Below are 25,210 nucleotides of genomic sequence, written 5' to 3'. Positions count from 1 at the left end.
TAACAGTCTGGCATCCCGTGAAAGCCAGACGTCAGTGGTCTGCGGCTGTAGTGAGTTTGCAGCTAGCTTTTGTTCGAGGGGACGTAAAATTAACAAGCGAGTAGACGTCGAGACATCAACACAAGGACATCAAACGACACGGACCACCAGATAAATGTGAAGCCTGGGATTTAACTGTGTTGTGTGAGTATATTTATCAGACAAGCTACCAGCTGGCGCTGCATAATAACACCAAGCTAGCTAGCTAGCGATTTACATGTGATAGACCGCTTGGTCTGAAAAAATCTATTAGTATGTTTTCTTGTTTACAGAAAACAGTTTCAGATAGCGGAATGTTTACCCGTTCCTTTACGTTAAATTACTGCCCGTAAAATGATTGTCCTTCTTGGAGATATTCCGCCTACAGTATATGTCTGCTGATGCTTGCTGTATTTATTATGATACAGTCGTTTGATACAGCTTTACTTTGTTTATGGCCTAGTTAACAAAATTGCTTGTGTTTTAAGTTTTATTAATGTAGGATTACAGTAGTGTATTAATGTAAATGTAGTGTCGCGATAGAAAAAATAGAGTAAAATGCTATTTAACGTAAGGTCGAGAAATTATAGCTTAATCCCGCAGACACTGCAGCTATTGTGTACTGTCTACTGTATACTCTGGATTTTAGAGCGTGTGTGTTTGTAGTGTGCTTTGTAGCGTGTTTGGTTAGTTCATGGATCTCTACATATTGCAAAATGAATCTTTACCTCAACGTTGGGATCTCAAGGTATTTACATTCCTATCCAAACAACTGCTGCAGGTAACCTCCAAAACTCCCACAACTGTTTTCAGTATCTTGCCTGGTTTACACTAAATATCACTAACTTATAACACTGCTGTGTATTTCTTATCTTTACACTAATTGGGGTGGGGGTGCGCTCTACCTACTAATCTGTGCCTGGAGGCTCGATGCCATTTTTTGTGGCTTGATGTCATGTTGACACAAGTGGTCCCAGCTTGGCTTTTACAGCCCAGCCCTAACCAGTGGTGGGACTATTTTTACAGCGCTGCATCTAAACCAGTAGTCGTTTAGGGTAGGTTCAACGTTTATGTTGTCTCCTACATGTAGAGTTCCTGCCCTGAGCCGGAACTAGTGACTGGCCCTCCTCCTGTGAGAGTAGACCAGCCGCAGACTTTTATTTACACCCCCAACACATGTGTACAACCATATCAGAAGTACTTGTATGGTTTTGTGTAACTGCACACAGATGATGAAAGTAAAGATAACAGTGGGATGTGTTTATCTCTTTTACAATATAAATTATAGGAAACTAAATCTGGGTTGACTGTAATTATAATTTTGCATCCTCCTGGGATCACATAGGAATGTCTAGGTTAAAAAGAACCATATTTATTGTATGCTTGACCTAGTATAACAATTCACTCCCTGCACTCCGATCATTGACCAACTTCATAGATATTATGAGCAAGATGGTACTTAAAGTGAACTTTAAAAAAGTTGCAGGCTTCTTGTACAAGTTTGCATGTTGTCACACAGTGAACAAATTCCCATATATCTTTAATGTCACTATAATCACAGCTTTATTTGTTGTTTTAAAATCATTCCTGAGCATTTTCTGAGTTTTTTAGGGAAACATTTTCCTATTTGGGGTGGCAGCTGCTGCTGAGGAGCAGTGGATGTGTTTAGGTGGATTATTTGTCAAAATAACATTCATATGAATTCTAATTAAAGCAGTGCATTGACAGTCTATGAGCTGTGTTCATTCACCAGTGAGACAGAGTAATGCTTATAAGTGGTCTTTATAGAGAAGTGTGTGTGTCGCCAGGAGAAGCAGATGGTTTAAGTTATGCTTAAGTGATTTGATACTTAAAGGTAAGGATAATTGGGTATCGCCACCACAAGTGCACCATGAATGTGAATATAATTCACACTTGTTTACACTACACACTCGTGCAAATCTACTTTTGTCAACTTTCTTTTTTTTAGAAAGTCCAACCAACTTGTGGTATGCAAGCTGACAGCTTCATAAATTTTTTAGAAATGTGGAGGTTTGGAGGTTTTAACATGTCTTTCTCTTGGGATAGGAGTATTTAATATTAATTACAGTCCGACAATAGAACCATCCCTGACAGGCTCACCACATATTGTTCTCTGCATAGCTGCACATTTGCCTCAAACTCTTCACGAGTGGCTAAATAATGAACAGGCGTTTATGCCCCCATTGTAGTTACATAGAACACCTCCCTTCCTTCCCCTTTGCACACAGCAGGTTAAACACTCCTTTCTCTGAGCACTGCATGATGTGTTCGTTTTATTAAACGCTGGTATGGTAGAAGTAGAAAAATAAATGATTAAAAAAAACACAGGACTTGCAGGATTTGCATTGAATATTTACATTTATACACAGAAAAAGATCAAGAGCAACTGAATAGATTCAGCACATGTAGCTATTGTCATATCTGCATTGCATATTTGTTGGCAGACATTGCTGCACTGCTTTAAACTTTTTTTCTGTTTAAAGGCTGTGTTTCCATGTATAACTAACACATCACCACATGTAAATTAAGATGAGATAATCAGGTGACAATCTTAAATTTTAAGGTTTCTAGTGTTGTTGTTAGTATGTTGACAGTGTTCATGTGCACAGTTTTAAGTCTTGGATTTCTGCCATCAAATGCAGATTGTTAAACAGCCACAGCTGTGAAAGTAATAGGCATATGATTACATATGTCTGCAGGGCCACAAAATCAATTCACTATTAATCTCAGCAGCTGGTATTATTACTGCTGGTCTAATGGGAAGTTTTCAAGTTGTTCTGAGTACCTTCTAGTTGTTTTGTGTTGTAATTTTATTTAAATGTGACAATCTTTTGTCTGACCTACTGCTTTTGTTTTTTTCCCTCCTTGTCTTACACAGAAAAACAAGAGATTGTAGAAGAAATCCAGCAGCACTTTCCGTTTCACTGCTCCAGCTCTCCTCCCAAACATCCACAGCTCTGGATAATTGTCCACTTCTCCCAGTTATCAACATGGCATCTTTGTTCCTACTCGGACAGTGCTGCTGAACCGCCACCCTGGACCGCCACCATGGAGAGAAAACGCAGAAAGAAATTAATTTAGCTGCTCAGGTCACTTGCATTATGGACTCATTTGTGGAACTGTGGACCTGAAATGCTCTGTTCCAACACCTGCTGACTCTTAACCAGCCGGTTGGCTGTTCCCACAGTTACAAAGAGCTCAGTCAAACTAATGGTTAACACTACTTCACAACTCAAAATGCTCCTCCTTTCCGCATGGGTCTCCATGCTTTTGGGGCTGATTGCAGGCTTCCTGCCTGTGGTGGGGATGGATGGGGAGGGAGGAGCCGAATCTACTTCAGACCACACCCCCAAAATAGATGCCCTCTCCTCACAGTCTGTCACAAACTGTTCCCAGTTAACCCTCAAACTGGAGTTCTCCACCAAAGTGGTGGAACATGGTAAGAAATTATTCTTGATGATGTGGTTTCAATGTAATTTTATCAGATGGGGAATACAGTGTTTAAAACAAGTATGGTAGGTTTATCCAAAGCCTATTAAAATGACATCTCTAAGTCACTCCATTGCACTCAGTGACATGTTTCTTCATTATTTTCATACATTTTGCTTTAAGGGATGTGAAAAAAATTGCTATTATTAGTCTCTGCAGCTGTTCCTAGAAATAAGATAAGTGAATGTGCAGTGTTTTTCATAATGAAGACGCATGTCAACATGTCAGTGAAATGATGTGGCTCAGTCATGGATGCGAAGAACTCTGTTTTAAGATGTGCTTATTAGCTGGATGAAGTCTTTGATACATGTGGAAAATCACAGAACTGTCTCTTACACAGTAGAGTCAAGTGGAATAGTTTGTACTCATTAATGAAAGGGGCTTTTTACCCTTCTTGTTGAGTATTAGAGAGAAGATTTATATCTCCTGAAGTCTTCGTAGCACAAGACTAGGGCTGTGAGATATGACCAAAATCTCATCCGGATAACGATACGTGTCACAAAATGGTGCATTTTCTGTAATTCAGTGAACTTCGGGCAACTCGACTTGTGTGAAGTGTTTTAAGCTGGGCGTCCGTGTACCTGGAGACGAGTGTTGAACGATGCATGAAACAATATATTTTTAGATATAAGCTGTAACGGCCGCCATTTTCTTTGCGAGTATTTATTGCATGGTGTGCTGCGGGGAAAAGCCTGTTCTAACGTTTGAGTCTAAGGTTTATTTTGAGCAGCTGACGGCTCTCCTTCAGGAGTCACATCATATCTTCTTTCATCTGTAAACGCTCTTCATACACTTTCACCTGGCTCTTGCGTAGGTGGTAGAAGAGGTTTGTTGTGTTTAAGTCCGTGGTTGCGGCATAATTTGCATAGTATAGTTTTCTGGTCCATGTCAGACTTTTCATAACCAAACCATATCCATGCTACAGAGGTAGCCCCTCGTTTAGGTCCTCGATTTGATTTGACTGGTCCTTTTTGTTTGGAGCTACTTGGTTCTACCTCATCTTCACTGGCCATGCTGGTATTCTCTGTGCTTGCATGGTGGCCATCCAGACACTGTATTTTGCATGGACAAACGATAGCTAAATGAAACGATAGATGTTTTGATTTTGTCATATTGCACAGCCCTACACAAGACTTCAGAAGACGTTATTCATTTGGCAAAGAAGGAGCAAAGCACAGCTGTGACTCCTGTAAAACAAAGATCTGCTGTCTTTAACATGCTGTATTTGTCCCATTTAATCAAACTACTTATGACAAATTTATTGGTGTGCTGTAGATTTACTGTTGGGTTGATTTCTTTACTTTTGGTGAAGCCAAGCTAGCTACCCACTTCTGATAGTGTGGCTTCATATTTGGGATTGCAAGTGATATTATCTGTTTTTTTGGGGGAAAGTAATGAAGTGTAAAGTAATCTTCTATACGGACAGAGCTTTCATGCTTACTTTTAATTACTCACTTGAGTCCATCGGGAAGCTGGCTAGAGAAAACACTACAACTTTATTTTGCAGCCATTGCTAAGATTTAAATCTAACCGTTTCAATTCAATTTCTTATTCAATAGTGGACCATCCCTTGTTTTTTGTAATAAGACTAATAATAGAGTAGAGAAAACACAACAAGGAAGTTATTGCACGCGTTTTTCACAATAATTTCAAAAGTCAGTTTGTGGCATGTATGAGCATGAATTGCATCCATTCATGTCCTTCATTCCTTTGTTGCAACCTCATCCATTCAATTTTCTTAAAGCACAAATGGATCAGTAACTGTGTAGTTACATAATCCAGATATTGTATTTTGTGCCACTTGATATCCTTTGTCCTTCTAAAATTGTGGTCCACATAAACATTGAAATTTAAAACCATTTTTTGTCAGACCACTTAGAAAGCAGAGAGTGCTTTTAATGTATTTCTTAATCAACTGTTCATTTCTGACCAAATTATTCATATTAACTAACAAGATACATGTTTGCTTTGCCACTAATGTCTTAATGTAGTGTTTGGTCACAGTGGAAAGGTTGTATTTGTATTGGTTTTCACACCGCTCCATGGATAGGTGGTCTAAAAAGATGTCTCTCTCCTGAATGTACGCTTCCTAGTTGTGGATCTCGTATTCTATCTGTTCTTTACAGTATTGTCTTCTCTCTCTACAGAGTACATAGTAGCATTTACAGGGTATTTCTCAGCCAAAGCTCGCAGCCTGTACATCAGCAGAGCCTTGCAAGGTGCTGGGGATGGCGCACTGGAGTGGCACATTGTTCCAAGAGAAAACCCAGCTTCGGACTTCCCGAGCGACTTTGAACTGCTCCACATCCGGCAAGCTTCCCCCAGGAGCCTGCTGACCTTGGAGGACCACCCTTACATCAAGAGGGTGACGCCGCAGCGAAAAGTATTCCGCACGCTCAAATACATTCCCTGTAAGTCTGCCAATATGGTGTTATTGTGTGGGGAAAAGGGATCAGTGTTTCTAAGGTTGGCACGTCTGTACTGATACAGAAAGCTGTTTAGCTGCTGAATTTCACAGAATGTCTTTGTTTGTTCAGTCATGGGATGCTTTTCTACCTCCACTGTTTTAGTGGTGCTAAACAGGATTTGATATCTTTATTTGAAGTGCAGGCCAATTTCAGGGTGTAGAAACTGGACTCTTTGTGTGTGTGTGTGTGTGTGTGTGTGTGTGTGTGTGTGTGTGTGTGTGTGTGTGTGTGTGTGTGTGTGTGTGTGTGTGTGTGTGTGTGTGTGTGTGTGTGTGTGTGTGTGTGTGTGTGTGTGTGTGTGTGTGTGCATGAGGTGTTGGGGGATGGGAGGAAGAACAGAGAAAGTCTGTTTGTTCACCATTTGAGGCAGTAGGTGAGTCAGTGTGGTGGGGCTTGCCTGCACGCCCTGAGCCTGGCACTGGATGAAAGACTTGAGTGTGCCCCCAGGCTGCATAAACATGGAGTGACCTTGTAGTGCAACTTCTTATTATTGAAAATGGTCAACTAGTGGCGATTACAGTTTTAGATATCAAGGAAACTAGAGCAGATATGACCAAAAATATTTATCACGATATACATTTGAAAATTTTCGATAACGATAGAACTGACGATATAATTGACACTAGACAAATTACTTTACCACAACTTAATTAGTGCAAAAAACCCGATCAATGTATTTTCACTTGAACAAGCAGCTGTTTTTTATGTGCATTAAAGTTAAATAAAAATTTAACAGTGCAAAAGCAAATTCCTCGCTGACAGTTTGACCAAAAGGCATTTCCAGTGGAAATTGGCCGACATATCCTCAGCATAACCATGTATAATATCCACAAAACTTAAAAAGAGGTTATACACACACAATACGGTAATATTGTGAAGTGTGCTGTGCTTCAACATGAGGCTCCTGCCACAATACGGTAATATTATGTTGAAGTGCAGTACATATCACTTCGCGAGGCTCCTGCCTACAATAGCCGTAATGCTCCGACAATCCATCAAGCGGTGCGGGTTCGTAGCTCAGCAAAGTTGTACTAAAACATTTGACAGGTTTTCGAGCGCCGTGTACATAAAATCGTTTTGAGGTCAGTAAACACAACCAGAATTCATACATAAGGCACACGGGATTATAAGGGGCACTGTCGACTTTCAGAAAAATCAAAGGCTGATTTTAAGTGTGCCGTATTTTCCAAAAAACACGGTAATAACGACGGCCCGCTAGCATGCGCTACCAAAAATAGTGCTTTGTTGTGTATCTGACGGACAAAAGCTAAACCAGTTCCACACTGAAGTTGCAGCATTTTTACAAAACAATTCTGGTTCATCCGTTTCATTCAACGATCCGCTTTCGCCCTTCTCATTCTCCGTCGCCGCCATGCTTTTTCCGCCATGTGCGTATGAAAACAAAGGCACTGCACATGCGTGTTTTACCCATATTCTATCGCAATATTTCATTTTCTTATCGTTGCCCAACATTATACCGGTATTACCGTGAACGGTATGATATGGCCCAGCCCTACTAGAAACCCGAATTCAGTTATCTTTAGCATCTTTTTCAGTCATCTGTGAAGCACAAACATGTTTGAAAGATGAAAGGTACTTTCAGCTGCAAATAAAGTTTGATAAACTAAAAAGGCATGCAGCTGTTTGAGGAATATGTTAATCAAAATTAAAACTGAGTCATCTGGGAAGCAGTAAAGCGTCGTTATCACATGTTAAAACTGATCAGGAGCTTGATGGGACAGGCAAAAAATTAACTAAATACAATCAATAACTGTATGCCATATGCAAGCATAAAATTCAAGACTTAAATGAGACAATTATTGGAAAGTATTTGCCTCAAATCAAAAAGAAAAACCAAAAAAAGTCTTGCAGTTGCTGGTGCATGTGAAGTTAACTGGTGATTCTAAATTGAATGAGACAAATAAAGTGCTTAAAATGTATAGAATACAGCCTCTGTGGTTAAATGTGGCTTTTAACTGAATGGGCTGTAGGAATGGATAAATCCTAATCTATTTTCATAATATCGATACAGTTTGATGACGTGAAACATAAAACATTTCTCGGTGTAATCGTGCTAAAGTTTGCAGCTCCTCTCTCACTGTCTCTCCATATGTACTCCCTCGCTCTCACAGTGCTCCTGCACAATGGACTAAGGCAAAGTCATTGTTAACTTAAAAAAAAATAAAAATTGATTGTGTCAAAAACACTGGACAAAGTTAAAGGCTGTTCGGATGTGGGTTGGTGGAAAGAGATCACTTCCTTGAAAGGAGATGAGAATTGTTGGACTACACTGTGTGATTTTTTTTGCATTGTAATGTTAGTCTGTATTAAAAGCACCCGTTAAACCAGAAAAATGACACAGTAACACAAAAGGCCTGAGGGGTATACTTTAGTCTTCGACACAGCCAGGCTTTCCTTGCCTAAGCTGGTTCAACAAAACCTAAAACCCCAGTTGGAGTTGATGGGTATCGTTGGGTATGATTATCAACTTTCTGCAGAAAACCGCCTTGATCTTGATGCTGCTGTTAATTTCTAAGATTTCTAAACTAACTATAAACTGGAAACATAGCCTTACTTATTACTGTGATTTAGCTAAACCACCTTCAGGACACAGAAAAACTGACTATTAGATCAGCATAGCTCACAAAGCCATTTATTTTGCTTCATGGTGCACCCCTCAGATCACCACTGGTTGTTTTTAGGTGAGGCTACCCAGTAAAACGGTAATAATTTTAAACATTTATTTCAGAAAAGTGGTTTTGTGTAGTTTAATGAAAATTTAGCAGCTCCTGACTGAGAGAACAACTCTTTAAAAAGGGAAAAAAAAAACCTGGTCTTATTAAATAAAAGTGCACATTTCTCTAACTCACAGTTTGAATCCGTGAAACCTACTGAAATAATTCATTAAAAAGAAAAGATAAGAAAAAAAAGAAATCAACTCTGTACTCTTCTACTTCACAGGGATAAAAAGCCCTCCAGGGCACTGCTCATGCATCGTGATGACCCACTGATAATTGGTTTTGTCCATGTGATTCACATTGCGAAAAGATTGGCTTAAATTAGGCTGCTGTGATCAGCCTCTCAGCTAATAGATGTAAGAAGAAAGGGGGATTGAAGCCAGATGTAAAGAAATTACTTCCAATGAAGCATCAGAACATGATAAGCCTGACTGTGCTGTCTGCAGTGGGGGGGCTGAAGGCGATGGCAGTGACGGGGTGTTTTAATGAAGGGAGGCCTCAATTCTTGTCCTAATGTGGCTTTACAGCAGAGTGAATGATAGTTTGTCTCAATTGTGTTCTGTCCCAACAGCACCTGAACCTGCTGCACCCTGCAATGCCACCCGTGGGACCCAAAAATGGCAGTCGTGGCAATCATCCCGCCCTTTCAGACGAACCAGCCTCTCACTCGGCTCGGGTTTCTGGCATGCTACCGGACGGCACTCCAGCAGACGTCTGCTGCGGGCCATTCCCCGCCATGTCGCCCAGATCCTGCAGGCAGATGTACTCTGGCAGATGGGACACACCGGTAAGAAAGGGCCCACTGACTGAGTCTCTGCTTTTACGCGCATCTGCTACAAAATATCATAAAATGAAGGATCTTTTAACTATTGCTTTTAAACTTTATTTCAGAAATCATATAGGTCAACAAAGCAATTAAATAAAATTGTTTAAATCTCTTTTATGTGTGCAGGTTCTGGTGTTAAGGTGGCAGTGTTTGATACAGGCCTGAGTGAGAAGCATCCACATTTTAAGAATGTTAAAGAAAGGACCAACTGGACTAATGAGAAGACACTGGATGATGGTGAGGATCAATAAATATTATGGTGAATTTCACATAACAGCGAAGCAAAGGTGGTTGTAAAAGTGTAATTTCCAGGGGGGAAAAAAACAACCTTTTAGGCCTTTTTAATGGTGCGAAGTCAACAAATGTTGTACATAATTTTTAACAAGTCATAAGTGCCTGGAGGTGTTTAAAGAATGCTGCCAAGTTGCCAGACTTGCTTCTAGAGTGGCTTTAGGAGAGCTTGGTCATTAATAATGGTAATGATTCATCCATCTGTGCTATTGGTTAATAGTAATGTCACTGCATTTACAATAACTAATGGACTGCATTTTATTTTTTCAAATAATGTAATATTAAAAGTCACAAACTTTCTGTCTGTGGAAGAGACAAAGAAAGATTATTATAAACTGCTTATCCTGTTTTTCAGGTCTGGGCCATGGTACATTCGTAGCAGGAGTGATAGCTAGTATGAGGGAGTGTCAGGGTTTTGCTCCCGACTCAGAGCTGCACATTTTCAGAGTTTTTACCAACAACCAGGTACATACAATATACAATGCACTGCTGGTGTTGGAGTGCGTTGCTGTAAAATTCATTTATACTATAAAATGTATTTGTCCCTCCCCACGTACTAGGTTTCGTACACCTCGTGGTTCCTTGATGCTTTTAACTACGCCATCCTAAAGAAGATCGATGTTCTGAACCTCAGCATTGGAGGACCTGACTTCATGGACCACCCCTTTGTTGATAAGGTGATGCACACTTCGGGGTTTAACTTAGAAACATAGTTGCTTAATTAAATAAGAATGCAAAGCACAGGAAAGTTGTCTCTAAAATAACCAGGTTGATCGAAAATGCGACCACATGGTTTAAAATTTGTCTAAATATAAAAATAGTCCCCAGTCTTTCTTCCTTTATGTTACACATAAAGTTTGTTTGACAATGCTCTAATAAGCCAATGAGCAATAGCCAGGTCAATTGTAAGCTCAAACGGGTCAAACCAGGCAAATAAACGCATGCATGACAACATTGGGACTGCTCTTTCAAATTTTCAGTGCTCACTGATAATTACAAAAACAATATGTCAACCTTCACAATAAGTGCTGAATAGACTAACATCTGTTTTGTTGTTACAAGATCAAACGCTCTTTCTTGATTAAAGGGCAAGATGTGAATTATGTACTGAATATAATGGGAAACAGCTCTGTCTCTGAAACCTTTTAAACAATCAGTCATCCTCTGCTGTGCATTCATGTTAACTAATTAAAGCTCCTTTTAGACATGCACCCCTGAACTTGTCAGCTTCATGTCTGAGTATGAACCCTGGTCACTGCTCTCTAAAAGTTGTTTTAGTAATCTGGGTGCCTCAGACTTGATAACAGATCACTTGCAACATGCCAAAAGTCTGAGTTTATGATGGCAGATTAACTTGCACGATTATGTGTTGTCCTGCATTTTGAGTTGCTTTGAAAAAGATGATTGTTTTTGAGAAGGTGCTAAACTCTTTCCCCATATTTCAGTAGCAACACTTGTCCAAAAAATTGCTCCTCAATTTCACATGTTTTACACTTAAATATCTTGACCTGATGGTAGGAACAGTCTGTGACAAGTCACAATAACAAGTTACTTACTATGCACATGGCACAACACGGTAATTTAATTAGTCATTCGTAAGAATTTGCCCCGATGAGGAGATATGAATGATCAGTATGTAGCTTTTCTTCACAGGTTAGCTGCCACACACAATAAGAGTTTATAAGCTACAGTTTAGTAATGCACATAAATATGTTCCCATAAACATGTGTAGGATGAGGCTTCCCAAATTATCAAAGCAGCTATCAAAATACAATCTGACCTTATGCGTTATGTGCTGTTAAACCTCACACACTCCATTTTTCTCTTTGCATGTTTGACTGCAGGTTTGGGAGCTGACTGCCAACAGAGTGATCATGGTTTCTGCCATTGGCAACGATGGACCTTTGTATGGGTATGCTAATATTGCTATAACGGCAGCACGCATGCTTACAGGGTTCATCGTGTGCATTAACAGGGATGAGCAGAAGAGTCTTAGTTTAGTTTCACTTCTACTCCAGTGTTGTGGTTAAAAGTGCACATGGTTCCACTGAAATCCAGCATTTTCCACATCATAGCACCATTAGTGTAAATAGATACTTGCCTCACATTGGAGTATAGTCACTATAAAAGACTTTTTCTGTTCCTGTTCGTCTGTGTTTAATTGCAAGAAAATGCTTACTTACCCTAACAAGTTTTTATTACCTTATTTAACATTTCTTTTGTCACTACATAAAAATCACTAAACAAGCAAAGCAAGTCCTAATATTACATTTTGGAAACTGTCAGTTAAAATTTTTTTATTTTATTTTACACTAAATTAAACTGATCTTTCTCAGCACCCTGAATAACCCAGCAGACCAGATGGATGTGATCGGGGTTGGGGGGATTGACTTTGAGGACAACATTGCCAGGTTTTCTTCGAGAGGCATGACCACCTGGGTGAGTTGCTGCAAGAAAATACACCTAGAATACACACTCTGACACACACCGTCATCTTGGCAGACATCTACTTCTGAGATCTGCCCTCTGCTTTTTGAGCTGGCCAACCATGTGGTAACCTTCTGATCCCTCATCCACATCCCATCATCCACTTACTGTAGAGTGTCTCTCTCTCTCTCACACACACTCTCTTTTTTTTTTTTATCAGCCATAGGCAAAAGCAGACATCTGCTTTAGGATCTGATTAAGACTTCATTCACCGATTCAGTGATGTTCTGTGCCCCTTCTATCAGCGCCAGCCGAGCATAACGAGGCTCTCACTCCCACATGAATCAAAAACACCCAAAATGACAGGCTTTTCCCCCCTACTTTCGGTCTCTGCTTCAGTGTTTGTTTTTTGCTGTTGTTTGACTTTCATAATAGTAATTGCATGTAAAATCTAAGCTGACGCTCATATTTTAAACAGTAGTTGAGCTTTGAGAGACTGGCTTTAAATTGCCTTGCTGACTTCAACGAGTAGGCGTAATGACATAAACTGAAACATAAGTTTAAGCTCATGAAAAACAGCCCTTTCAAATTTAGAATTATAGCTTTAGGCCTCGCTCTCTAGCAAACAGGTGGTGTGTGAGTGAGATGTATACAGTAAGTGAGCAGAGAAGAGCACTTCATAGCTCTCTAAAGGCACAGTGGAAACTAGCTATGCTTAGGTTGCTGTCCTCAAAACTGTGTTGATACAGCATGAGCAGATTGTCTCAATATGTGTACTTTTTTTGTACTCTCTGATACTGGCCTCTATTGTTAAGTGGAAAGATCAAAATATTTGAATTGGCTGACCATTGAGAATATTTTCTTCTGTGTCTTCCCCCAGTTACTCAGGCTTGCAGCAGTTTTGAGCTGCTTTTCATCCAACCATGTTCTGCATCTGTTTCCCATTTGTGTTCAGGAGCTGCCCGGGGGTTATGGCAGAGTGAAGCCTGATATCGTCACCTACGGTTCTGGTGTTAGGGGCTCAGGGATGAAGGAGGGATGCCGCTCTCTGTCTGGCACCAGTGTGGCTTCTCCTGTGGTGGCTGGTGCTGTCACACTCCTGGCCAGGTGAGTTTGATAAACTCATTATGCTATACTGTATGAACCTGAGGTATTTTACTGGCTTTCTTAATCTGACTTTCTTAGTTCTATTAGCCTTAATAACAGCCCCTAAGTTAAAGACATACATGTTAAAGATAACAGAGAAATCTTGCCCAAAACAACTTGTATTGGGATGAAGAGTGCTAAAAAAAAAAAACCCAAACTTTTACGATAAAATGATTCAGATTAAAGTTTTTTATAGTCTGGTTATTCCAGATGGCTCCTCTTATTTTGCTAACTGCATTAGGGATCTATATCAGGCACAGTGTGCCAGCTGAACTAACCACCTGCATATCCATCTGTGCACACAGTCAGAGTCTGCACAGTTAACATGATATGTAGAGACATAATAGGCAGCATGCAGCACAGCAGGTTAAATTAAAACAAAATTGTCCGATAATATAAGCTTCACCTTCAATCTCAAAAGGTTGATTCTGTTCATCTGGTTTTAGTGTAATAGAATCAACCTTTTGGTATTTACTTTCCTGGATGATTGAGCATGCATCAAGACATTCACCTTCAATCTTGTAACTCTTTGAAGATCACTGTAAAGTACCTTTGGCTTGGTTTTCAAAAACCAAGCCAAAGGTACTTTTACAGTGATTAACCACAAGAGCATTTCGAGCTCTTGTGGTTAATGCTAGTTGCTACCATGCTGTTTTTTGTGGGGGGTTTTGAGTAAAAATTTAAGATTATGTGTATGAGACTGAAGTGCTGAATTATCAGCTAAGCTGGCAAGCTTTGTCACATTACATTCATAAACTGTATGGGAGTAATGCACAGATATGGTTACCTGTTAATTTGCGCTAGATAGGAGGCTAATAAATACTAGAATTAGACTCACCAACACAGAAGCACTTCTGAGATGGGCCGTCCCATATATTATATCAATTAAAATAGCACAAACATGGTGGCAAGGGTCACTTTGGAGGCCTAGCAGACAGGTCACTGTCAGTCATATTAGCCAATTTAACCCTCACTTGTAACTAAATGGATGATATTTAAAAACTTCCCCTTTTTTGTACTGAAGGTTTAAATGAGATTCTTATCAGCATAGGATGACACCAGAAGTTACTAGTAGTGTAAGACTAAAGTTTGATGAGGTTTAATTACCTCCAGTGTCATAATGCCATATGAGCAGACAGAGGTATGTGTAATGAAAGTCTTTTGCAACAGCAAAAGTCAGCGTGCACAGAGCAGGTACAGATGCAGAGTATTCTCATCAAGAACAGATCAAGCTGGCTAGTTAATGAGGAGGCCATTCGGTTCTTTATAGTATGGGGGGAAAAAAAACAAAAAAAAAATGGAGTAATGTTCTCAGGTAATCGAGTCATGAAAGCATGCCTTCTGGTGCCAGGACAGTCATTAGATTCTGTGATTACTCTTACATGATGTGTGGAGCTCTCTGAGGCTCGTCTGTTGTAGCTGAAGTGATGATACTGAGAAGCAAATGTGCCATTAGAGATGGTTGACATCAGAGGTTACAGGGACATAATACTGAAGTGAAATCTGGTTTAATAACCATGGTTTTGTAATCTTACATGAGCCAGCAGTGAAATGTGTCCCCGTTTCACTGTGTCCTCGTGTTGTTGAGCTGTAACTGAACCCATTTGTGAGCTCATATTGCTGAAATCAAACATCATCCTCCCCTTGTTGACAGCAGTCATCCCTCCCTTTCTCCCAGACAAGACAGACGCACTGCTACACACACCAACCCATCCCTCATCTCTCCTCCAGCAGTGTCCTGAATTTGAAGCTTAGGAATGTGACACCAGCAGATTCACAGAAACACAGCCTGTCCTCTTCTGTCCTGCAGCACTGTCCTCAACCGGGAGTTGGTGAACCCAGCCTCCATGAAGCAGGCTTTGATTGCCTCAGCTCGTAGACTGCCTGGGGTCAACATGTTTGAACAAGGCCACGGGAAACTAGACCTGATCAGAGCCTACCAGATCCTCAACAGCTACAGACCTCAGGCCAGGTAAATGTAAAAATGAGCACCGACGAAGAGGAGTTAATGGATTCACAGCCCGTTCACACACAGCAACAAGGAGTCTGTTCAGCTTCATTTTAGTGTACATAAATATTTTCCCACGCTTGTAGGCGTATGAAAAACAATTACATAACACTAAAGGAGGCCAACCCAGTGTTGTCACAGCCTTCACTCTTGGGAGGAAAAGGACTGGCTCACACTGGCAGAATTTTAGTCGCTTTTTGAAGAACTGCATGACTGACATTCAGTCTACAGAGTATCAAATACTGGCAGTTGGCTTGCAGTGAGGCTCCTGAAAGTTTGGAGCTTGCTCCGTCCTGAAGGACAGAGGTAGACTTAGTCTGCTATTTCAGTTTTCATAGTCAAAGGTGGGTCAATATTTGGCTGAGTCTTCCTTTATTGATATTGATATTGATATTCCTTTATTAGTCCCACAAGGGGGACTGTCTCAAATCTGTCTCAAACTCCACTTCTGCAGACCGAAGTTGAACCCTTACATTGATCCGTTATTAAATATCAGACTGCGTCAGGTCCATTCCACTAATATGATCATTTGGGCTGTCGCCATCTGGATTTTGAAATAGTCGAATTTCATTCAACAAAACTGGAGCAGAGATTTCTTGGATAGGCTGTACCACATAAAAAAACATATTAGTTGACTGTTGATGTGTTTTTAAAAAATGTTCTATATTAAATGTATATTGAACGGGTTTTTTTGGTTGGTTGGTTGTTTTTTTTTTTGTACCACTAATTTCATTGTTGAAGTTGTTCATTTTAACTTTAGAGTCTGTGGGGATTTATTCTCTTTTATAACTGAAGCATCTTTATTTATTTATTTTTTTTGCATTGGCTTAATTTTTGAGCAGCAGAATTTCCAGCATGCCTCAAATTGATCTGAGATGCTTTATATATTATTTAGCTTTTACATTTAATAAGGGCTGACATCACCTCAATTTTCTCTGCACCATGATTGGATCCCAATATCCAAATTAGTCTGCTGGAGTCGAGCTAACATGGCATGACCCCAGTCAAACTTTCTGTTTTTCTGTAGAAAAGTACTGGGGGACAGTGACATTAAACATACAGTCTTTGGGAATGTGCTTTTTTTAAAATTTATTATTTTATAATATTTTGTTTTAGTAACTAGTTCTTGTATACCCTTGTTTAGAATTTGTGCTTTTCTCCTCCCAGTCTTTCTCCCAGCTACATCGACTTAACAGAGTGCCCATACATGTGGCCTTATTGCTCTCAGCCCATCTACTATGGAGGAATGCCCACCATTGTCAATGTGACTATTCTCAACGGCATGGGTGTCACCGGCAGAGTTGTGGACAAAGTAAGCAAAGAATCCCCACACAGGCTTGCATTTCCTGTAAATAAATGGCGCTGAAGTGCTTTAGCATAATAAGTGAAGGAAAGTTGTATCACAACTCACCAGGATTTGACATCACGATGATCTAATGGTTTTCTAAGCCGACTTAAAAGTTTCTCCCTTCTGTTTAGCCCATCTGGCAGCCTTACCTTCCTCAGAACGGCGACAACATCGATGTGGCCATCTCATATTCACCGGTATTGTGGCCGTGGGCCGGATACTTGGCTGTGTCCATCTCTGTGGCCAAGAAAGCAGCGTCATGGGAAGGGATTGCACAAGGTCATGTGATGGTCACAGTGGCATCACCTGCAGAGAACGACGTGAGTCACTGTGCTGTCTTCTAAGTAGCTTTAGAGCAGCGGTTGCCAACCTCTTTGTCTGTTTTCTTAAACTAATATGAGCTCGGGTATCTTTTACCAGATGTGTTACTTCAAGTGTATATTTAGTAATTACATAGAAGTTATTTACATGATCTCAGATTATTAATTTTTTTTAATAACTAATCACTGCTCTACAGACATTACTCATCGGCCTTCCTGATCTTTTTCACTCTTTGCAGTCGGAGGTTGGAGGGGAATTGACCTCCACAGTCAAACTGCCCATCAAGGTAAAGATCGTGCCGACGCCTCCACGCAGTAAGAGGGTGCTTTGGGATCAGTACCACAACCTGCGCTACCCTCCTGGCTACTTTCCTCGCGACAACCTCCGCATGAAAAATGACCCATTAGACTGGTTCGTGTGTTCAAATAAAGTCTTTTCACTGAATCTTTTTAGTTTTCCTTTTCTGTGCTTTTGATTAGTATTCTGTGTTTTCAGGAATGGGGACCACATCCACACTAACTTCAGGGACATGTACCAGCACCTCAGAAGTATGGGGTACTTTGTTGAGGTGCTGGGAGCTCCCATCACGTGCTTTGATGCCAGTCAGTATGGTACGAACACAGAGACTAAAAATCGCACAACAAAATGAGAATGTTTCTACTCCCAAACAATGGAGCTCCAGGCAGTCGTTAGAGGCTTTTCTCCCCGAGTGTTCATTGTTTATGGTTTAGAAAAAGATGACAAACTAAAGGATTATTTGCTCATGTGTCCCTTCAGGCACACTCTTGATGGTAGACAGCGAGGAGGAGTATTTTCCTGAGGAGATCACCAAGCTGAGGAGAGACATCGACAACGGTCTGTCGCTCATTATCTTCAGCGACTGGTACAACACTTCTGTCATGAGGAAGGTCAAGTTCTATGACGAAAACACCAGGTATTAAACTCAGTGGTATGACAGTGATGATTGAGATAAGAGAATATATACGGGCTTCTGTTTTGTAAATAAATTTATGCGCGGCTTTTACTTTTGTTGCTCAGCTGTGAATTTAACAGAATCCCTGACACGTGAATTTTGTTGGATTTTCTGGCAGTGAACACAATTTTGCACATGACAAAAATGATTGTTAGTCATTGCTGGTAGTTTAAATTTCATTCTTTTGATGTAGTGTTTTGTTTTATGTCTTGTTCTGTGCAAAAACACAAATGTGGGAGCTTTTGAATGCTGGTAAATGAGATACAGTTAATGTGCTTCACCAGGATGGTGCCAGTTCACAGCAGCGAGGAAAAATCATCAGTTGTAGAAAGTGGTAGATTCCTCTGTAAACATCAAATGTTTTAATACATTTGACATAAACTGCTGTCAACTTTTTGAAAACAATTAATGGAAAAACATTTGTAAGGGGATGCAGTGCATCAGTCTAGAGCAGCTCTACACCCTTAATAATTGCAGAAAAGGCTGATAATTGGCGCAGAGTGGTTTGGATTAATTTTGCTTAATAGAATGACTTGTGCGGAAAAAATATTTTGCATCAGTCAGTTACACTCTGACTGATTTCTCTCATTTGAGAATCTCTATGCATGTTTTTTCTATTTCTGTTCCACCTGCACACTTCACTGATTAAACAGCTGCTTCATGTCATATAATGACTGCATGGGAAATTCTGTTGGGTACTGTACTGTATCACAGTTTCTTTTAATCTGCATCTATGCATCCTCAGTCTGTACATCATACGACTTCTTGAGTCGTCATGCAGAGATTACAATTACTCACCAGTGATTTCTACTCCCGTTATATCCTACCCAAGCTGTCACTCAGTATCCGCAGGATTAAAAGTCTTTAACTCCGTTAAATATAGGCTTTGCGGCTTCCAAATATTATGTTGAGTAATTCAGTTTTAATTGAATGGCATTGGTTCATGTGAGAGCTTCATTCACAGCTGCCTTTTCTGGGCAAAACAACCCAGAAGACTGTACAGGGAACCTAAAAAGCAATTCTTGTTTTTATGAAATAATCTGCCAATGTAAAGTTTTCTCTGTATTGATATTTAAAGTATTTTTTTTTTAGCATTACTATTATTTTATGAAAGATATTTGCAACTTGGAGAAGATTTTAGTTAAACTGGTTTTTGATTAATTGTTCTCAAAGTTGTTTTTTTTCATGTGGCTTCTTATTTTCTTAGATCAGTCCTCTGCTTGTTAAGTTGAAAATATAGTTTGTTTAACCTTCTCATAACCATGTGGGATTTTTTTTTTTTTTTTTTTTAATTTTTTTTCTTGCCTTAATTTAATGATTGTGGTGTGATTTTCTTTATGCAACCTCTAGGCAGTGGTGGATGCCGGACACAGGGGGCGCTAACATACCAGCTCTGAACGACTTGATCTCAGTGTGGGGGATGGCTTTCAGTGACGGCCTGTACGAGGGGGACTTCACCTTAGCTGATCATGACAGTAAGACATAAAAGCATACTTTTAATTTTCACACATGTATTTGTTTAAATTACATTTTATTTCATATATTTGTTACATTTTTTATTGAAGATAAAGCTTATTTTGTCTTTTTTCTTTCACTCAGTGTACTACGCCTCTGGCTGCAGTATTGCTCGTTTCCCAGAAGATGGAATAGTGATTGCCAAGAACCTAAAGGACCAAGGTGCCAGCACCCCTTTAAGAGTGTTTAACCTGGTTTAATGTTGGCCAACAGCCATGCTAGCTGACAGGCCACTTTTTAATCTGTGTGTCTTTAGTTCAGATGTAACACTCTGTGTGTGTTTTCACAGGTCTGGAAGTGTTGAAGCAAGAGACCGCAGTGGTGGAGGGTGTTCCCATCCTCGGACTGTACCAAACGCCTTCTGATGGGGGAGGTCGTATCGCTCTGTACGGAGATTCAAACTGTATAGATGACAGTCACAGGCAGAAAGGTAGCTCCTCTGTGTGTTTTTGCACAGGTACAGAGAGAAAAATTTACTTACTTGCTAATTATTTAAATGTATATTTCACAGACTGCTTCTGGCTGCTAGATGCTCTGCTTCAGTATACTTCCTACAGTATGACCCCGCCAAGCCTCAGCCATTCACACAGCAGAGTGGCACCTCCCACAGGTGCCGAGCACCCACTGCCACAGAGACTGGAAGGTGAGGAGGGACAAGGCCTGCATACTATACTGAGATGGTTTCTACTCTGTTAAATTTTTCTCGTCTTGAGCATTAGTCATATGTGTTGTAGATTCTGGGTTTACCTCTACATTGTCTTGACAGATAGCTACGTCACATACGTAGAAGAACCATACAGTTTATTTTAATTACGTGACTTACGCCATTTAAAATCACTTAATTTAGATTTCTAGTGCTTTAATACTATACTGCATGTTAAATAATCACATAACACCAGAAAACCCTCACCCTTAAACATCTCAGACATGATTTATACTTCTGCTTCAGATCTTGGTCGTAACTTACGCCAGCGGTCCCCAAATCTTTTTGCGCCACGGACCGTTTTAGAAAATATTTTCACGGACTGGCCATTAAGGTGTCACGGATAAATGCAACAAAATAAAATGATACGACCAGGACAAAAACTGTGGTATTTTGTAAAAATAATAATAAACGCGAATTCACTGTGTAATTGTGAAACTTTATTAGCAGCGTTCTCCTGAAATGCGCCAACAACATTGAGAGTAACATTCTCCTCTCTGCCCGTTAATGCTCTCTGGTCGCTATGGTAACACGTAAATATTTCTTAAAAAATAAGACACAACTACAACACAGGAAAAGACCAGAGAAACTGAGTTAACGATAACCCCCCCACCCCTCCGCGAAAACCATAATTTTCACACCCGAGCCTCAACTCTCACAGCCTGGTACCAAACGACTCACGGACTGGTCCATGGCCCGGGGGTTGGGGACCGCTGACTTATGCCATGACCCAATTGTAACCCTACACCCTAAAATTTGTGCAACCCAACGTGCACTTCCCGATAAATGCATACAACAACAACTTGAATGGTGTGGAAGGATGCCGTATAGGGATGAAAGAACAGGATGCAGATTTCATGTGCATGTCTAAATCAAGCTTCAGTCGTGCTTTTCGAAGCCTCTTATTATAGAGTCACGCCTGCTTTATGCTATGATTCACCACTGGCTGAAATTTACAAACATGAAAACTCCTTGGATGTAAAATCAGTGATAGACAGATTAAAAGCTGATCTTGTTTGGAGTTGTTTGATTTGCTATATCAACAGTCTTACAATAGGACTCGTTGGGACATTTTCAAAGTTCAAGGTTTTTTGCTCCAGCTCTACAAGTGACCTCAAGGCTCTCGCACTACATCTGTAATATGAGTAGATGTTTTACTTGACGTTTTTGGTACTCTGCTTTTTCTCTTTCTGCAACTGCCTTTAGGGAACCATCTCTACCGGTACTCCAAGGTTTTAGAGGCCCATCTCGGAGATCCGAAGCCCCGCCCACTACCGGCCTGTCCCCATCTGTCATGGGCAAAGCCTCAGCCAGTCAACGAGACAGCCCCCAGGTAGGTTCCTCAAGCAACTAAATTCTCTGGTCAATGAAACTGCATGTCCCAGTGCTCACTTGTCACTCAGACTTTATTTTCTTTGTATTTTATTTCATTTTATTTTGACAGCTGCATTAGCTCATGCTGAATTCTTTCTTGTCATGTTTTTCAGATAGTCTAGAGAATATCACAGTCTAGTTTTCCTTCTGAGCATGTTGCTGTCAACATTTTCATCATTTTTCCTCCTCACATCACTGTATACAGAAAGAGCCCAGCGGGGGGTGGGGGGCCAGATTTAACTGTCACAGTGATGCTTTGAAGCAGCTCATTTGAACAGTCAAACGTGGATTTGCTCTCTTTCCTGTCACCAAATAGAACAAGTGTAAATATGAACTTAAGAATGAGGAAGGCAAGCAAAACACAGACATGTGTTTGGATTCAGTTTCTCAAACTCCTTTGTTTTTGTTTTTTTTGTGCTCCCAGTAATCTATGGAAGCACCAGAAGCTTCTCTCTGTGGACCTGGACAAAGTGGCTCTGCCTAACGTGAGGGCATACCGTCCCCAGGTCAGGCCTCTGTCACCTGGAGAGAGCGGGGCCTGGGACATCCCTGGAGGTAAGACATAAGCAAAATTTTTAAAATGCAGCTTTTATCTTGAAAAGAACATTAATGAAACTCATAAGGATACATTTATTTATTTCTTTTAAATTCATGAGACTTGTCCTAAAACACAGACAAAACACTTTCAGTTTTAAAAGTACAACTCTTACGACTAGTCACCCTATACATGGTCACCCTGACTGTCCTCAGTTTAAAAAAAAGAAAAGGAAAAAAAGTACAATTTCCAAAGTCGGAGCTATTTGAACTGAACATCTCTTTGATGTTCAGCAGACCTAGCGTCACCTTTAGCACTAAGATACCTGTGAAAAGCATCAGTTAGGTCAAAACTTGATTTAGTGCATCGTGATTTGCATTTAGACTGGTGTGTCTGCATTGCTCTGACACAACTGCTGAAAGTTGCCTGATCCTGTTGGACTCCAGGCTAATAAATAATGAACAGTGGCTTCTATTATTAGGAAACAGGAAAGAAAGAAGACTTCAGACACGAGTCTAGTAAAATGTGATGAGAGCTTTGAAAAATGAGGAAACATTAGAATCTACATTGGCAGAAGGAAGGCTTTTCTTTTAGCATCGTGGGCAGTGCTACAGCCCTTTTCTTGTTGTTTCACAAAGGTTTTATACTGTGTCTGGCATGTAACTAGCACACATCACAGATTGTTGCAATGTAAAGATGAATTTCTCAGAAGATCCACTTCAGGGTACTAAATATTAAGCTTGACTCAAAAGGCGAAACAAAGCAAGTGTCCAAAGACCAGCAAATAAAGTTGGAGAATAACGTCTTTCTTCCAGCAGCTGGTAATGATTTTCATTAATTCATTGAGACAAGCGATGTGACGTAATCACGGGTGTTCACACAGAAGAAATCTATCCTGAATGTTGAGACTAGAGAATGAGAAATTTCAGTGAAGTTTAGATGTTGGTAAGAATGACAGATGAAGTAACTGTTAATGATGCAAACTTCTCTCAACTGACGTGAGCAAATGACATGGATACCAGTGGAAATAAAAAAAAAATAAATAAAAAAAAATACTGTTGACTGACATATGACAGGGGTTAAATACATTACAGGGTTGCTTGCAGTGTCCAATAGTAACTTACAATGTGGATATGAAATGGTTTGGCTGGTGGAGGAAAAAGCAAAATAAATTACTGCCCTATTAGATCATCTACAGCAGAAAAACAGTGCCTGAAAGTCATGTCCATAAGAAATTGATTATCTTGCCCTTTGGTGGATCCATCTGCTGCTTGCCGACGCCTCGTCAGAAATGGTCTCAATGGAAGGGTAGTTGTCAAAAAAACATTTTAGGGATGGGGAAACAAGGAGAAAAGGCTGACATATACCCAATTGCACAAGAATTGTGCTGAAAATCAACAACAGATAATAATAGTATGCAAGTAGGAAGTCAGGAAAGACTACAGCCTTCTGTAAAACACGGTGGAGAGACTGTCATATTTCGGGGCTGCTTTTCAGCCAGTGTTATTGGGGAGCTTAAAAATAAGTACTGAAAAAGTACCGTCAATTTGATCCCCTTTGCAATCATTACTTAGCATGACAGTGGTCCCAAACACACTGCCAAATCAGTAAAAAAAAAACATACCTAAATAGAAAAGACACAATGGAGCACAATCAGTCATGGGTCAGCCTCCCCAGGTCCCGTGAGATCATCTTCACAGAGAGCTGAGGCAACGAACATCTGAAAAAGAGCTTTAAATGTCCCTTAAGAAGCCTGGAGAACAATTCCTGAAGTCTACTTACAGAAATGGGAAAGGTTGTTTGAGAGAGTTCAGGATATGTTGAAGGATGAAGGTGGCTTGCTGGAATTGTACAAACTCTGTATTTCAGTACTAGTTTTATATTTGCATTTTTCAGTAGTTCTGTACCTATTTCCTTTTTTCAGTACTGTATACTAATGTGGTACTAAGATTTCTAATGTTTAAAATACTTTTAGTCAAAGAGCTTCCACAGACAACAATCATTCATCACTTCAACATCACCTAACATTTTATTTAAACAATAATGAGTGAGAATAAAGGTGGTGACCTCTGCCCTCTTATTCCTTTTAGGAATAATGCCTGGCCGCTACAACCAAGAAGTGGGCCAGACCATCCCCGTGTTTGCCTTCCTGGGAGCGATGGTCGTCCTCTCCTTTTTTGTGGTCCAGCTGACAAAGTCCAAGAGCAAACCCAAGCGCAGGAAACCCCGCATCAAACGACCCACGTACCTCCAGCAGCAGCAGCAGCAGACGAGTGGGAAGAACCCCACAGTTTAGCTGCATTGTTGAACTGCAGCTGGGTTTACCTGTAAAACTGAGATGCTATTAAAAGGAAAACTTGTGTTGATGGAGCTTTGGAATTACATGGAGTCTTAATGAACTGCTGAGGCAGACATATGCCTGTCTTTAGACTGAAGCCTGGCGGACGTGAACCTGCTCCAGGAATTTTTTGGAAGCAGAAAAATTTTTTGTGCCTCCTGTCTGTTCGAAGCTGCTGGGGGTGTTTTTATGTATTTGTGGACCATTGAACAGTTTACACATGATATAAAACACACATGGTCCTAACAATGCCTGCAGACATAGTGTCCACATTTCAGTTTCTCTTCTTTGACCCATTTCTTTATGAATGAAATGTGTTTGACTTTTATATTTATTAAATTTGCCAAGCCCAAACACATTTACTAAAATACAAGACACATGTACAAATACAAAGCTGTTAGTGGAGATCCAAACAGAAACGCACACACAGACACATGAAGTGATGCTGATACTTTCAGCATGAGAGCCACAGGGTGATTAAGTTTTCTGTCAATGGTTTTATAAGTCCTGCCCATATCTGTTAAAAAGAAGTCTTTTTATGTTTTGTTTTGGGTTTTATATGATGAATGAACTGTGGTTGGGCGTTCTGTTGATGACATCCTTCCTGATCTCATGGTCAGCACAGTAGCATTGACAGAATTGTATCTCATCAATTAAAAAGCATAATCAAA

At 40.2% G+C, this 25,210-nt stretch overlaps 1 protein-coding gene across 1 annotated transcript; it reads left to right on the top strand.

The window, feature by feature from the left end:
• Positions 1-25,210, top strand: mbtps1 (membrane-bound transcription factor peptidase, site 1). The gene is made up of 23 exons (XM_080874611.1): positions 1-183; positions 2,918-3,478; positions 5,676-5,939; positions 9,306-9,521; positions 9,687-9,797; positions 10,207-10,316; positions 10,412-10,528; positions 11,696-11,763; positions 12,188-12,290; positions 13,234-13,385; positions 15,235-15,396; positions 16,600-16,744; positions 16,912-17,100; positions 17,340-17,512; positions 17,597-17,712; positions 17,879-18,035; positions 19,425-19,549; positions 19,674-19,751; positions 19,879-20,019; positions 20,101-20,232; positions 21,499-21,625; positions 22,091-22,221; positions 24,292-25,210. Exons 2-23 carry the CDS (start codon positions 3,250-3,252, stop codon positions 24,495-24,497), a joined length of 3,252 nt encoding a protein of 1,083 aa, XP_080730737.1. The 5' UTR covers positions 1-183; positions 2,918-3,249; the 3' UTR covers positions 24,498-25,210.

Source organism: Rhamphochromis sp. 'chilingali' (genome assembly GCF_963969265.1).
Source record: "Rhamphochromis sp. 'chilingali' genome assembly, chromosome: 2".
NCBI lineage: Eukaryota > Metazoa > Chordata > Actinopteri > Cichliformes > Cichlidae > Rhamphochromis > Rhamphochromis sp. 'chilingali'.
Note: the sequence above shows the minus strand (reverse complement) of the source record. Positions and strands in the feature narration are given on the sequence as shown.